Source organism: Gadus macrocephalus, chromosome 3, assembly GCF_031168955.1.
Source record: "Gadus macrocephalus chromosome 3, ASM3116895v1".
NCBI lineage: Eukaryota > Metazoa > Chordata > Actinopteri > Gadiformes > Gadidae > Gadus > Gadus macrocephalus.
The window spans coordinates 3,370,957-3,387,365 of record NC_082384.1 but is presented as its reverse complement, the minus strand read 5'-3'; the positions used below and the strand labels follow the sequence as shown (position 1 = coordinate 3,387,365).

The following is a 16,409-nucleotide window of genomic DNA, read 5'->3' as shown; positions in this document are numbered from 1 at the left end:
GATGAATAAAGGACTTAACTTAACTAAAGTTATCAATATCATATAAGATGCATAGTTTAGCCATTAAAAGAATGGCGTTCTTCCAGTTAAAAGTTTAGGAGTGAACTTTCCACCATTATAATTTCATTGACAAAGTATTGTCTGTAGAATCTAAATTTTCAATAATTGGATGAATTATGAACACGTACAGCTTGAATTCCTTCAGATTCCCATTAGCTCGAGTCCTGCCCACTTCCTGTCTGGCTAAGTATCTGGGCACGACGCCTGCCACACTAACCAATCACAGACGCTGCGTTTGTGACTGGTAGACGCGGTCGAACAGATCTCGAGGAGGAGAGGTGTGTCAGACACGTTGTGTGGGAGGGCGGGAGGGAGAGGGGCCGGCCTCGTCCAGGAGTGCAGACCATGAGGGGGTATTGTGTTCTCGTTTGTTTCAGATTCTGTCAGTGTAAACAGAGGCAGGCAGATGCGCTCTGTTTACAGTGGATGTATCGCAATGGCGAGGCGCACACAGCCTTTAGCCGTGTTCTGTAATATTCTAGAACACACGGGAGTCCTGGAGCTCTATATCTAAATATTAACATATAGCCTACATATATATCTATATCATATAATATATATTATCACGGCCAAAAGCTGTGTGAGCCGATATTATGAATCTCAAACGACCGCGTTGGGTTCTCCGACGTTCCTGGTTCTTCAACGTCCACATCAATGCATTGTGAAGTAGACTGAACCGCGACAAGGAGGAGAAAGGGATCGTTGCCGGGCAGCGCTTAAGGCCGATTTAGGGTCGTTTTAGACGCAGGGACTTAAGCACGTAATTTACACAAGGGACTTGTTTTAGACAAGTTTTGATTTACGGTTCCTTTAAGGTTCCTTAAGGATTGCGCGTGTTGCAAGGGGATTCTCCGCCAGAACAGTAGGGGAGCAACGAACGAATCTGTGGGCGTGGAAGTGGAAATCGCTGGCTTGTTTATATTTATGCACTTCCAGTATTTTCGACGAGAGTAGCAGTAGCTAAGTTTAGGTTAGCGGTCTTTTTCCACACTCGATGTTAAGGTTGCTGTAAAACCGGAAATGTGAGACTCCTGAAAGGATGTGGTTAGCTGGCCAATCACAGTCTTTGCGAGCTGCGTAGGGCCGTAGTGTTTTAGTCGCATAGTCAGGAATTTTGGGCGACGCACTAAGGGGGTGTTCACACAGGCAGTTTTTTTTCAGGTGCGGGTGGATGTTTTACATTATATTCCTATGATACAGGGTGTTTTTGTAAAAACATCCTGGGTGCTTTTAAAAACACCGCTGCCAGCGGGTTTTTTTCACTGCTCTGGGTGGTTTTCAAGTTGGGATAAATTCAACTCGCCAAGAAAAAGCACCCGACGTCAGGCAGTTTTTTGACAGCTGACCAATGAACGAGAACCTACGTCACTAGGAAAAACGTTGGAAATTCAAGAATGGCGACCCAAACCAAGACGTCTTTCCCGACGGAGCAACTTGTTGTTCTTGTTAGTGAACATGTTGAGTTATATGACATGACCAACAAGTTATACCACAACATATATCACAAGGAGAGTATCTGGAGGACGATCGGTGGGATTTTGGGACATTATCAAACCGTAGCTCCTGAATACAACTATGAAACGCCCCGTACTGCTGCCGTCCCCGGTTTATGTCATGCACCCACAAACGGGAGGGTTCATCGTTATCCTCGTCGTTGTCATCTAACGCCAAAACAAGGGTTAATTTTCTCATCCTCGACATTGTAACTGACACACTAAATTCCCGTAAGACCACTCTCTCCCACCAGTCTTGGCTGCGGACTCGCATCCAACTTCCTCTTGTTTGCGGCGGCGCTTAGGGTAAATATAAAGATCTGACGAGAAATTGACGTTGCTGCGCTGTCCTCCTCCTTCTTAATTGAAGGAGCAGGCAGAGAAAAGCTCTCTCCTGCTGTGCTTTCATTAAAATCAAATTTAAAATCCCCGATAGTGATAAGAGATCCATTATGTCGCCGCCGGTCCAGAGACGTGTCAGGTGTGCGCGAGAGACATAACGGACACTTTTGTTACTGCCATACAGTTCATTCGGAACACATTTTAGGAACAGATCTATGCCGCATAGAAATCTATGCGGCATAGATCTGCCATGTAAACGCGGCTACTGTAGCGTAGTCAAACCACTTTGATACGGTAACCGATTGGCAACGTTGGCTCTAGAACATTCTGCTCTAGAATGAACTTGACAAAACCACCCTGTCAGTTTTTTAGTTGGTAAAAAACCGCCCGGGTCAGGTGTTTTTTAATATAAAAAAAACTGCCTGTGTGAACACGCCCTTAAGCACGTAAGGGGGGATATTTTACCGCGCAAGGGGGGGTTATGTATCTTACGTGCTGCTTACGCGTTACGTCTAAAACAGAATATATCGGCCTTCAGCGGGGCTCAAGCGGGAGACATTCGCCGCCAACAATCCCTTTCTCCTCCATGTCGTGGTTCATGTTCTTGAGGGAGTCAAAGCCAAAATTCCTTCCCCCCCAATTCATTCTCAACCTTGGCTGAGATAACGAAATACGAGTCTCGTTGTAGAAATACCAGAGACGAGAGTCCGACGTGTTATGCGCCATAACAACAAAAGCAGAACGGTTATCCAAATAACAAGGAAGTGTACAACACTTGCGTTAGGCCTACAGTCCTGGAGCTCTATACCTAAATAATATCATAATCAGTGCTTAATTTGTCAAGTGGGAGCTCCCGGAGCGCTGAGGACGAGTAGAAAAAAAGCGGCGGGGGGGGGGGGGGGGGGCTCTGGTGGGCGCTTTCGAACAACCCACACTTATTTAGTCAACATCGCAAGAAATTAGCCTACTAAAGCCTCGTGAATGGGGATGTACCCAGAAAAAATAGTAAACATATGTTAGGTTGGAGAGACACACAGCCACACGTTATAAAGTTTACCGTTGTTTACTAACAGTTGAGGAATAATGTCATGCACTCGCAGGTGCGTCATTGAGTCATTGTATTCTCAACACAACAAAATACACCAAGTCCTTGAAAATGGATCTCCGTCGCATCAAAAGATGAAAACAAATAGATAGGCTACCTCATAGATTATAGTAGGCCTAGTTAGAACAACAATCTGGCATGACAACTTGGCCACGTTAACAAATAGATACATATTATTAACCAGAACAATACCAGAATACCACAAAAACCATAATAATAATAAAGTTCATTTTGGCCTTCTTGCCCCTCTTCTCCGCAGCCACTTTCGCTAACTCCTCGCAGATTTATCACACATCACTCAACCGACTCGCGTCACTCCAAGTCCAACCTCTCTTGCTGCACATCTGAACAAAACACACACATGCACACAGTATTAGCCACACACACACACACACACACACACACACACACACACACACACACACACACACACACACACACACACCAGATCCAGCTGGCGGAGCGCACGTCAGAGCTTCCGGAGCGCGCTTCCCCTTGCTCCCCCTCAAATTAAGCACTGATCATAATACATCTATATCATATGATACATATTATCACGGCCAAAAGCTGTGTGCGCCTCCAGACGATATTATGAATCACAAACGACTTTGTCGGGTTCTGCGACGTCTCTGGTTCTTCCACTTTGACATCAACCTGAAGTCGACAGAACTGCGCGCTGCCTGCTGCCGGCTGCCCGCTGTATGGAGGTAGATTTGTGTCTTTATTATGCAATCAAAAATAATAGGTTTGAGAGCAAAACTTTCCACACTGCAATCAAAAAATAGGTTTGAGAGCAAAACTTTCCACACTGCAATCAAAAAATAGATATTAATGGGAATCCAAAAGTTTTGTTTGCAAATCCAAAAGTTTTGTTTGCGAATCCAAAAGTTTTGTTTGCGAATCAAAAAGCTTTGTTTGCAAATCCTAAAGTTTTGCTTGTGAATCCAAAAGCTTTGCTTGCTGTTGAGCTGAATCTCGTGGGCGGGACCGACGCCGAAAGATGTAAGACACGTCTCTATTGGCCAGTCTCGATCGGAGTGACAGCTTGGCAAGATCCACCGTTAGTAACGAGAGAGGGAGTTCTATTTCATGTAGGCTACGCCGTCTAGGCCTCGCCTTATGGGCTTATGGGCTTGGGTGGATTACTGCACGGGCACATGCCCAGGGGCCCAAGGGCTCAGGGGGGCCCTTGGGCCCCCCTGAGCCGCCCCACAAGTTACTAACAGTGGGGTCCAGGGCCCCACAAGTTACTAACAGTGAGGTCCAGGGCCCCACAAGTAACTAACAGTGGCCCACTCTTAGTAACTGAAGTAGACTGAGCCGCCCCACAAGTTACTAACAGTGGGGTCCAGGGCCCCACAAGTTACTAACAGTGAGGTCCAGGGCCCCACAAGTAACTAACAGTGGGGCCCAGGGCCCCACAAGTTACTAAGAGTGGGGCCCAGGGCCCCACTCTTAGTAACTGAAGTAGACTGAGCCGCCCCACAAGTTACTTACAGTGGGGCCCAGGGCCCCACAAGTTACTAACAGTAACTTGTGGGGCCCTGGGCCCCAGCGTTAGTAACTTTTAATGTTGCATTGTCGAAGCAATCAGTAGAGAAATACAAAAATTCTATTATTCTACTATTACTACTGAGTAAATAAATTAATAAAAAGATCACTAGGGGGCACTATTTCAGTTTGTGAATGAGACCATTCACGAACAAGTCACTGTCATTTAAACATGGAGCAACGGCGAACTCTAAGTGGAGCGTTGAAGCAATGAATTTATTCAGTTCAGATCATTTAACAAGCCTGGAGATGATGCAACCCCAAAAGGACTGCTACGAATTATACTCGATTGTGGACTGCAATCTATGTTTCCAAATGTGTATCTAGCGCTACGGCTTTTTCGAGAAGGGTCCAGCTGCAGGCTTGGGCGTTCCCGTCATGACACAAAAACGCCCATCGGGCGTTCCCGTCATGACACAAAAACGCCCATCAGGCGTTCCTGTAGCGTTTCATCGATCAATCAAGAAGAGGTGAGTGAGTTTCGCAAGGCTTGCTTTTTTGGCGGTTTTACCTCGTAGTAACTTTCCAGAAAAACGAAAGAGTTATGATGAGAGATTATGTCAGTAAGTATGATATTGTTTATTTGAGAACATTGGCTGTGAAGTATTCTCATTTAAATCACTGATTTAGCTGTGGTATCGTTGTATCCGAATTCGAATCCGATATAAATACTCGTGACAAGCATGGTTCGGTAGCAGCGAATGCTATGCTATCTCGTCCATAAACGTTGCATATACTATTCAGAAATCAGCAACGTTTAAGACGGTTTGTAGGTAGAGGGTAAAGTTTGCAGCGAAGGCTTTGCCGATTATTTTACTGTGAGGTTAACATTACCAAAGTACATTGTTAAGTTGGATGTTAAGGTGTCAGCTGGCAGCCTGGCATGGTAAGAGGCATGACATCGCGGCCACTCTGCTTCGTTGTGGTGACACACACATCTGATTAAACTGTGCATCGTACTAGTACGTCTAACTAACTAGTATGTTTACATGCATGGCATATCAGAGAATTCTGTCTGTTCGGTCGCTGCGCAACGAATGAATAAAGATCGTTAGCACTCTGAAAAACAGATGACAGATGTGCCCGAAGTTACTACTTTATTACCTCGCTGATGACCAACGTTTAGGAAAACATGTACTTTTAATTCACCCTTGGGTGAAATCGAAGCGTAGTGTGTACCGAATGCGTGTTGATGATGATGCATATGAATTGCAACTTACACGTCTTCCAAACCTTTTCAGTACCCTGGCACATGCTTTGTCCAATGGACCATGGAAGGGACTTTACTTGGCTGACGAGGTAAAACGTGTGGCTGGCGCACGATTCATTGCATCTAGTAGAGTAGCATTCACTGGTAGACAGGCCGGCCTCTAGATTGTTTATTATGATTTAATTAAGTGTTCCTATGTGACGCTGATGGGCCCTGGTTGCTGCTAAATGCTTGTTGAAAGTGCATTGTGCACTTTTTGTATGTAGCTACAAAATGAGGGTGGATATCACTTTATAGTTTATAGGCATTATGTACTAATAAGAATCATTGACAAATCACATTCCCCTTATACCACCACAGGACGCACCTCACCAGTATCAGAGCAACAGCTGTGGGGTGTTTATGCTGATGGTGAGATGCATTATTTTCAGAAATGATGACCGATGACTAGTTTGCAAAACAACTAACTAATTTGTATGTTAATTTCAGTACGCAATGTATTCTACCCTCAAAAGCAATATGATTTCAGTGAGGTGAGTTCTTTCAAATCTCAATCAGATGTGTAGCATGAAATATAAGGCTTTTAATAATTTAGTCATCCTTACTGGAGGCTACAATTAACATGCATCATAGGTCATACACATTACTTTGTCTTCAGGTACTGCACTTACGGGAGGAGATGGCTACATCTTCACAATAATTTACACTGCCATAGTACACTGCTAAACAGTACTGTAACATGGATTTGTATCAGGCTATGAAGTCATTTAAAGCATAACTTTACTTTTCAGGGGGACATGCTCTCTATCAGGAGGTGGTGGTTGGACAGCTGTTGGAGACCTTTATGCTTGAAAGGTTTATATACTGTGTCCATGTTGCTATTTACTTATTTTTGGTGCTCACGAAGATCGTAGCCAATACACTTGTCTCTCTGTCTCTAGCCCTGCAGAACTAGCTGGCTCCTTCTCACCCTCTCCATCTCCCCATCTCAGTCACACCTTCCAATCACTAAGCAGTGAAAGGTATTACATACTATGTCCATACTTTTCTATTTACGTATATTCTCTCTTGCTCTTTCTCAGACTTTTGATCGATCAGTGATTCCCTTTTTGTTTAATGGTGTGGGTAGTGTTGGTCTGGGCTTGTGTGATTGAATTGAAGGTTGATTATAATCCCTGTTTCTCTCCCTCTCTCTCGCTCTCCTTCACTCTTTTTCGGATCTCTCGCTCTCTCTAGCCCTGCAGGGCTAGCTGGCACACCAAGCTCACCCTCTCCATCTCCCCATCTCAGCCACACGCTCCAATCTGGCACAACAGAGGACAGGCCATTCTTACCACCTGAAGTCCTTCAGCAAATTCTTCAAGAGACGCTGAGACTGGACATGGCGATGCTTGGCGTGTTCAACAGGGTTTCAAACACATTCCGAGAACTAATCAAGCCTCTCCATCCTTCCATATATATAAATGAGTTTGGCAGGGGACCTTAAGCTTAATAAAGACAATCTCATATGCATAACGGTTAGAAAGATTTACAACAATGCAGGCTGTGGCAGTGGCCTTGCGCTACGCCTCAAAGGCTTCTTAAAAAAGAAGAATTGGCCAAGAGCACCCCTGGTACTGAGGCACGTTGCATATGGCAGGTTTGTCATAAAAGATGTCTGCCTAGGATAATGTTCTTTTATTACTCCTTTTTCGTTTTATTTGGGACGTCTTTTTTTGCAATCCCTTTCATTTGTAAATGTGCATACTACTGTAGTAAATGTATCTGCCCAGAAATGCTGGTATTTTATTACTCCTTTCTTTTGTTTTTGTGACAAATGCTATACGATGTATAACATACATTTGTGCCTACGATGTATGTTGTAAGGTTAATTGTTACAGAGCAATTACTGTTTTTTGTCTTTATTGAAAACATTCAGTTGGAAAAGTAAGTGAACACTTGGAGTCAAATGGCCTACTGTTTGAGCCTTCATAGTGTCTGGTAACTGGATTTGAACTGCATAATGTCCCAAGTGTTATTTTAATCTATTCATTATTTAATTTGGGCATATTCTTAAACAACTATATCAAACATCTCACTTATACCTAATAGCCTACCCTACCTATACTAACCCAGAAGATAATGAACATGAGATCATGGAGCCTCCCTGTAATGATCGTGTTGCATCAAGTTTGATGCAAAGTTTGGGTCGAGATCCGACACATAAATGTAAGTTAACATTCTGTAGGCCTAGCTGTCTAACGTACCCGTATTACGAGATCGAAGAAGGGGGCGCTAACGTCAGTTCTATGCTGCCCATACTACTAGATCGACGAAGAAGAACGGGGCGTTCCAGCCTGCGTAAACGAGAACGCCCACCACACGAGAACGCCGGGGGGGCGTTTTAGTCTGCGTGAACGGGAACGCCCATTTGTGTCTGCAGTCGGATGATATTGGCTTTTTCTGACTCTGCCCGCCAGTAATTGCGAAGGGGAGCGGTCATTCTCTCTTCTGTCCAGGATAAAAAATGAACTGAGGACGAAAATGTCACAAAAACGCCTCAAGGCACTTTCTCTCATGGCAATTGAGAGCGACCTTACCAATGCACTGGAGTTTGATGATATCGTGGAGGATTTTGCACGGAATAGAGCCCGGAAAAAATGCATTTCATAGGTGAAATGCATTACTGTCAATTAATGTAAGGAACTGTTCGTATTGAGTTGCTTTAAGTCGTTTTTATTTGTGGTTGAAAGCGGTGCATTCGAAATTCGTTCAAATCGCCAAAAAATTGCATTAATTATGTTTTTTTTTTTATCCTGTTTTGGTTAAATAAAGATGCATTTATTGTAATAATTATTGTGAGGTTGCCTTTCCTGTGCTACAAATCCTGCTGAGTTGCAGGTATAGGCCAGGTGGGTTTCACGTGACGTCACGTTGCTGCATCGCGAACGCGCGAAATCCAGATGGAGGGCAGGAAGTGAAGTCTGCCCATAGAACTGCTGTGTGAATAAGACAAGATGCCTATGTTCTGTGCAGTTTACGGCTGCTCAAATCGTTCTACCCGTGAAAAAGACAAGAGTTTCTTTAGAGTACCAAAGGTTGTCGTCCATAAAGGTGAGAAATGTAAAAAGCTCACAGAACAACGCCGTAAAAAGTGGATTTTAAACCTACGTCTGCAGTCGGGAGGAGCAGAGTCTGTTTACTCTCGTGTCTGCAGCGACCACTTCGTCAGAGGTATGTTAGCAGCTAGCTAACTAACTTTGTTTTTTGTGGCTGTGTTTATATAGCATTAGGGTGTTGTAATAGTAATGATTTAAGTTACCAGTAGTCTAATATGGGCTTCATTGGGACTTTTTAGGCGTCCCTAGTGCTTTGGGTGACGTTGAGTCGGTAGACTGGGCTCCAACGGTCAAGCTCGGTTACGAAACCACTCAGCCGAAATCTGAGGCATCTCTTCAACGAGAGCAAAGGATGAAGCTGAAGGAGGACCAACAAAGACGGTCGGCTTGTGCAGTGGCTATGTTGGATCTCCAACAGACAGCTGAGAGCCCAGGTATGAGCCCAGGGGCCGTATTCACAAAGCATTTTATCTTACCGCTAGGAGTGCTCCTAACTCGCGCTAAAACATTTTACGTAGGAGTTTTTTCTTAAAAGTTATTCACAAAGCCGCTGAGACCTACTCTTACTAAGGATAAATCACAAAGAGTGAACTAAGAGTGACGCGCCGTTGCTATGGATTACGTCAATTCTCGTGCACGAGTTTAGAAGCTGTCAGTTCGGTGATTGGTTGTTCAGACGAGCCCACTGAATCACCGAAAAACAAGGAAATAGCCCAGGCTAGAAATGAATTCCTATTAAGTAGTTATAGTGCAGTTAGCAGAATACACGCATGATGACAATTTTGTGCAGACCACGATAATGACGTTGTAGCCTGCACGTTCAAGAGAGAGAGAAAGCAAACAATAAAAATACGTAAAAGAAAATAAATGTTACGAACTACCCAAGTGTTGACTGATTTGTGCCAAGGTGTTTACCTAAAATGTGTTTTCAAAGTGATCCCTAAATGCCTGTCCACTCGGTTCCACACGGCCAAATTCCTTGTAATGTTGATCGCCATCATCATCATCATCGTCGTCGTCTGGCTGTGGAATGTTCCTCCGCTTGCAGAGGTTGTGTAGAATGGCACATACAGTGATTACTGTGCTTGCCCTCTCTGGGGTGAGGCGTATTTCGCCGTGGAGGACATGAAACCGACGTTTCATCTGCCCAATTCCTCTCTCCACAACATTTCGTGTATGTTTGTGTGCTCGCAAAGAGCCAATACGATGTGTTTTACGCATAGGACTAAGCGTAATCTGCGTAATCACTTACATTTAACTGTGCTCCCGGTTGTGGATTGAGGTAGGGTGTCTAGAGCCACGTCTTGCATGGATAGTCACTGTCACTCAGCAAGTGACACCCAACTGGTACATCTCAAAAAGCTGCCTCAGACCGCTCACCATTAAAATGCGCGAATCATGGGTAGCTGAAGATCCAGGCCATTTTGCAACAACATCCAGTAGGCTATGTTAAAATTTGCATCAAAAACAACCTGCGTGTTGATGGAATGCACTTTCTTCCTATTGACGAACGCGTCCTCGTCTTTTGATGGCGCAATTATTTTTATTTTTTATAAGTTATATATATTTTTTTATAACTTTATAACTTTATAACATTTTATTTCGGGACTAATCGGATTATTCCTGTTAGTCGGGGATGTTATTGCATCGCGCATTAACTCCACAATAAGTTGAATACCCTAACATTTCGTCTCGCAGGCATTTTAAGATTCTTTGTGAATAGGTCTTACTGAGTTAGGAGTCCTCTTGAGGACTTTTAAGCTCTCCTTAGGTGCTACTTTTAGTCCTAAAATACTTTGAATTGCTCTTAGTGAAAAAAGTTAGGAGTCCTAAATTTAAGAGTGACACGCCCATTATTTTTAGGAGTTACTCCTAAATTCGCCAGTTAGGACCTACTTTTAGCCCTAAGATCCTTTGTGAATACGGCCCCAGATCTGATGCAGCCAGCTGACAACCCACAATCAGAGGACATCAGTGGGAATGGAACATTAGATTATCAAGGTAAACTATTGTACTAAGATGTGTAACCAGCATATTATTACATAATATACATGTGATTATCAGAAAATATAGGCAAACTTCGAATTAGGTTTTCAAAATAGACCCTATAGCCTTCCTCCCCCCTAGGTCCATCCCTGAAAGACATAAGTTAATGCTAAGGGTTAGTATGTGGCCTGTCTGTCAGGGATGCACCTATTGGTTAGGATGTCTGCCATACTTAATCCTGTAGTTTATCTGAGTCTGCGTATCCCTCAATAAACCACAATACTCATTGAAATACACAAGTGCAATGTGATTAAAAACTTTGATAACCACTGAATACATAGAACAAATCTGATTAACATATCAACTGCTTTTAGGATACATTTTTTAAATGGTAAAGAGACTTTGTGGACAGTGGACACCCTTTATAATTGGACCAGAGAACTTGCATGTTTGTAAAAAAGTTGCCAAAAAAGATACCTTCACAAGAATTCACTTAAGTCATATTCATGAATGAACTAATTATGCTCCCCACTGCAATATTGCAGGCTATGCAGATGCCGGATGCCAGACTGAGCTAACGATGGATGACATCGAGAAGATGGAGGATGTTCTGAGACAGAACACAACAGAGCTGGGAGATCTTCGGACCAAGGCACTGGACACACAGTTCAACCAGGAGTCCTTTGAAAAAAATGAAGAAAAGACTAAGTTCTACACAGGGCTCCCCAACTTCTTAGTTTTAATTCAGATGTTTGAGCTGTGCGAGCCCTACATCACCTGTGGCCCTATGTCTGTGTTGTCTAAATTTGAACAGTTGGTTTTAGTTTTGCTGAGGCTTAGACTAAATCTCCCGCTGAAAGATTTAGCTTTCAGGTTCAAGATCTCTGTGCCCACTGCTTCTAGAGTTTGGCATAAAATAATTGACATACTTCATGCAAGGTTAGAATTTCAAATTGAGTGGCCAGAGCGACATGTACTTCAAGCTACAATGCCAATGGGATTCAGACAGTCATTTGGACGTAGAGTTGCTGTGATAATTGACTGTTTCGAAGTTTTTATTGAGAGGCCCTCTAATTTACTTGCCCAAGCACAGACATGGTCGAACTACAAGCATCACCATATTGTAAAATTTCTGATTGGTATTGCACCCCAAGGCTATGTCACTTACATATCTTGTGCCTGGGGAGGGAGAGTCAGTGATAAACAGATCACAATAGAGAGTGGCCTCCTTAAAAACCTGTTACCCGGGGATGTTGTCCTAGCAGACCGTGGGTTTAATATTGGTGATATTGTTGGATTTTACTGTGCTTCTGTACAGATACCTGCATTCACCAAAGGGAGAAAACAGCTGTCAGCGTACGAGGTGGCAGAAACCAGAAAAATAGCGAATTTGCGTATTCATGTTGAGAGAGTCATAGGTTTAGTCAGAAGAAAATATCAGATTCTGCAAAGCAGGGCTATGCCCATAGAGAACATGGCAACAAAATCAGGTGAGGCACTAGCATTGATGGACAAGATTGGGGTTATTTGCTGTGTCTTGTCTAATCTTTCAGAGTCTGTCGTCCCATTGGAGTAAGGAGGAGGGGCAAAGGTGAAGAGAGGGGGCAGGGGGATAGGGATAATCAGTCCAGTACCTGAGCCCTAAAACATGTTGGTCTGGAGCACCTGCTTGGCTCACAGGAGGGGGGGAAGGGGAGGAGTATACAGTAGTAGTAGTTTCACCTGACACACATCAGTCTGTAAATATGTTAATATTTTTCTCAACTAGTTCAATTGTACTGGCGATATGTATTTTATACAATGAAATGGATTCAAATGTATTATTGCACATATTGTATTTATTATAACAATTGTTGAAACATCTAATCTTGTAAATAAATTAGACATGCAAGTTTGTCACTTGCTGTCCCAGTATTTCTGGAAGTATACTCTTTCTAAAAAAGCACTCAACTTTAGGAATCACATCATCCCAAAATTCAAGATCAGGCAAAATCCTTTCAACAAAAATGTCATTGCGGTTCCACACAACAAAGTCACAGTACTCAGCATCTACAATGTGAAGCTGTGCCTGAACTTGGTAGTAGTAGTCATGACTCCGGTCCAGCATGACATTATCCCCATCATTGATGAGGCAGAAGCCCTTTTCGTCAGCACACAGACGCAGGTTGGTCTCCTCTTGGCGAGAGTGTGGGCACTAAAATCACATTGAGAAGGACGTGAACAATAGATTAGCCAATTATTTTCCGCCTTTTTGCTCAGTTCACTGATTCTTATGGAAAGAGGTCATAGGTAACACTAATAGTGTTACCTATGGCCCGACCTCATCTCCATCTGCCAAGAATGAATACAAGTCAAGTCTGTGTCCTCCTAGCTCAAGTCAGTCACTCGTTAGTGTTGTAGTACTCAAGTCCAGGACTTGGACTTGAATCAGACTTGAGCATTCTCTTCTATGGTACCTCCTCTCCTAACTTACAATTACTTAGCACTACTTGACTACAACAGAGACTGTAATATTACCTTAATCTCGCAGATGCCAGTTCCGTGACAGTCACAAGTGACAATCCCATCAGGGGAGGACCCCATGTAGGGCCACTTGGGGTTCAGCCAGAGACCACTGTCCATACATGAGAAGCCTGCATGCTCCCGACCAATCAGCTTCTCATATGCTCCTCTGGCTGGTGCTTCATGTTTGCATCCATAACTGTAAACAGTACACATGCACAGGAAATTCTTACTTAGTATTGGATGTGTAGAGCCAGTTCAGTGATTTAAATGGCATTGCCCTAACCTCTAAACGTAGTCCTACTCCTGCATAACCCTGGCCTTTTAACCCTATAACTAATGTTGACCCTTCAGGGCTGTCCATACCATGAATTAACTATGAAAAAAGTAAATGTCGAGCTTCATAGTTATGGTATGGACTCTCCTCCCACTTCATAAAACACTTTTTTTAGTTGCAGTTCTTAATGTGGACAGCCTCAAACCACAAATCTTACCTCTGCCTTACCCTAATTCAAACCCTAAATACCTTGTAGCGGCTGTGGTGAACCGTAATTCTTCTGGGTAGCATACGGCCTTGATCAACCTCTTTGATGGTTGCTGGGGGTTGGTCTTAAGCACTTGTTTTAGCTTAGAGGCGGTTATGCGTCCAGCTCTCTGCCTAAACCAAATAATGCTTGCACTCTGATTTCGAGTTGCCCTCTCTACAGACTGGACCTGGGACAGGGTGAGCTCTTCCTGCTGGAAATCTTGGCATAGCTTTTCAAGGTCTTTGGGGGGTAGCTGCAGAGTCTCTGGTGTCCTGTATTCAAGTAGAGTTTTTGGAAGCATGCTAGATGTGGGGATGAAATCTTTGTAGTACGGCTCCCTAGCCATCAACGCTGCACTCCTTGGGAAGTTTTTGTTTAAGGTATCAAAAAACCTAGCGTAAGTTTCTGACCCTCTCGTAACTTTTGGGCATGGAAGTGATTTCCCAACCTTGTTTACAGTTGTCCCCCCATCGATGGAACGGTCAAGCTTTTTTTTTTTTGATTTTGCAGAGGAGAAGTCAATCTCAGCTACTGGAGCAGCAGGAATCTGAAAATAAATTAGCACAAAGAAGATCAGTAAGTCCACATTTCTGTGGTCCATTTCTGGTTTGCTGTGAACGTGTCACCCTACCTTTTTCACATGTGATGGCATCAGCCACTTGCACTGCTCAGTTGTGCAGGAAGCGATATCTCTCATCTTCACCCCAGCTTCAATGGAAAACAGAACTGCCCCAACATGAGAACAAGATTCTGAAAGTCTGAATAGAATACAATATGACATTTATTTATTTTTAAACCTCAAATGCAATCGACACCAGGGGCAACGTTCAATCTATATCAGCACATTTTGATAATCTGCAATATAGCCTACCTATACTAATATGGAGTAACACTTTACACTAACTCATTTTTATCCCTTAAAGCTCTCCCCCCGCAGGTTCTGAAGTACACTGGAAGTATGCTAGCAGTACGTGTGTGTGTGTTGTGTGTGTGTGTGTGTGTGTGTGTGTGTGTGTGTGTGTGTGTGTGTGTGTGTGTGTGTGTGTGTGTGTGTGTGTGTGTGTGTGTGTGTGTGTGTGTGTGTGTGTGTGTGTGTGTGTGTGTGTGTGTGTGTGTGTGTGTGTGTACTCGTGGTAAACATCCTAGCCTACATAAATGACTAACCCTGCCATGCAATTGCAATGAGCTGCAATGACATCCCCATCCTCCTTCGCAATTATCCAAGTCTTCAGCGGTGTTTCGTTTGCTCTCTGAGAGTGGTTTACCTTGAAACATAAACGACTGTCAGGCTAACGTCGTCGTCAAGATGTGTTGCATGTTTGTTTACATGTAAAGCCGTTACTGCTAGCTGCTATCATCTTAACACATCAAATAATATAACAATATAACTCACCCTGGCGAAGACCAAACAATATCCGTCGTGGAGCCGTTTGGTACCAAGTTTGTGGACCCATCCGCTTACAAAAAAATTGTACGCATCCATACTTTTGTAGGCCTTCATCTGTTGTTTTGTGTAGTATGATGTTTGAAGGACCAGATAGTTGGTTATGTCCACAGCCTCGATGGTCGGCAGATCCTTATATTCTCCAGAAAACTCACTCATCTTCATGAGGTACGGGTCACTCCCAACATATTTGCTCACTAATTGTTTGTATCGTACTCTAGAAACTGGCTCTAAATCTCTACAATACGGACTCTCTGGAACGGTTTCCTCCATAGACGTAGTCGCCATTATAGCTTCCGGACAGCCATTTGGAAACCGCGCCACCTTACAACCACGTGACTGAAACGTGTTTATGTTGGAAGGGGGGGGGGGGCCTGCGGAGTCCACGTGCCCAGGGGCCCGATATGTCATAATCCGTCTATGCTCCTCACTTTTAAGGAACATCCATATTTCCCAATGCCTCAACCCGAGCAGGAAATAAAGTACGATAGCGTCGGATAGCGTCATCTTTGCCGGCCAATGACTTCAGATGTCTGCGCAATGTTGACATACTTATATTAATGCCCTCCTCACTTTTAAGGAACATCAATATTTCCCATTGCCTCAACCCGAGCAGGAGATTAAATACGATAGCGTCGGATAGCGTCATCTTTGCCGGCCTGCAGCTAGCCAGCAACGTTATTTATGAATGAGAGGCGTGATCCTTTTCTCGTAAACGAGTTCCTAATGTCGTAAATATGATATCTTATCTCGTAATTACGAAATCCTTATCTCATAATTACGAGATCCGTGTCTCGTAATTACGAGATCTTAAGGATCTCGTAATTACGAGATATTATCTCGTAATTACGAGATCCTGAGTGTGCTAACGGCTACATTAGCTGTGAAACTTTTTTTTATTTGGTGAATGCTCAGCGCCACCGTACGATCTCCATGACCCGCGAAATATAAAGAGCCACGAGCTGCAACCGTCTGCAACGCATCGTCCGCGACCCGCGAAATTTAAAAAGAGCCACGAGCTGCAACCAGCTGCATCGCATCATCCGCGACCCGCGAAATTTAAAGAGCCACGAGCTGCAACCGGCTGCAAC

The 16,409-nt window shown here is 43.7% G+C and overlaps 1 protein-coding gene and 2 long non-coding RNA genes across 7 annotated transcripts; 2 read left to right on the top strand and 1 right to left on the bottom strand.

Annotated features, from left to right (window-relative positions):
* The first annotated feature begins 4,892 nt into the window (after nt 1-4,892).
* On the top strand, nt 4,893-7,564 carry LOC132453348 (uncharacterized). 5 transcript variants are annotated; one of them, XR_009524648.1, is made up of 5 exons: nt 4,893-5,021; nt 5,793-5,850; nt 6,122-6,172; nt 6,251-6,783; nt 6,998-7,564. It is a non-coding gene; the product is annotated as an uncharacterized LOC132453348 (long non-coding RNA). The 5 variants fall into 5 exon arrangements; XR_009524646.1 differs by lacking the exon at nt 6,998-7,564 and having other exon boundaries at nt 6,251-6,294; nt 6,553-6,973; XR_009524647.1 differs by lacking the exon at nt 6,998-7,564 and having other exon boundaries at nt 6,553-6,973.
* A 3,228-nt stretch (nt 7,565-10,792) lies between these two features.
* On the top strand, nt 10,793-12,682 carry LOC132453318 (uncharacterized). The gene is made up of 2 exons (XM_060046159.1): nt 10,793-10,860; nt 11,391-12,682. Exons 1-2 carry the CDS (start codon nt 10,797-10,799, stop codon nt 12,419-12,421), a joined length of 1,095 nt encoding a protein of 364 aa, XP_059902142.1. The 5' UTR covers nt 10,793-10,796; the 3' UTR covers nt 12,422-12,682.
* Nucleotides 12,683-12,779: 97 nt separating this feature from the next.
* LOC132453389 (uncharacterized) lies at nt 12,780-14,780 on the bottom strand. The gene is made up of 4 exons (XR_009524688.1): nt 14,506-14,780; nt 14,323-14,421; nt 13,363-13,546; nt 12,780-13,039 (listed from the first exon to the last, which is right to left on the bottom strand). It is a non-coding gene; the product is annotated as an uncharacterized LOC132453389 (long non-coding RNA).
* Between the last annotated feature and the right edge of the window lie 1,629 nt (nt 14,781-16,409).

Bases quoted from the DNA above. Each gene is read 5' to 3' on its own strand.
- LOC132453318 (XM_060046159.1), top strand. From the start codon at position 10,797: ATGCAGCCAGCTGACAACCCACAATCAGAGGACATCAGTGGGAATGGA. The intron at 10,861-11,390 runs GTAAACTATTGT...GCAATATTGCAG, and splicing joins TGGAACATTAGATTATCAAG to GCTATGCAGATGCCGGATGC.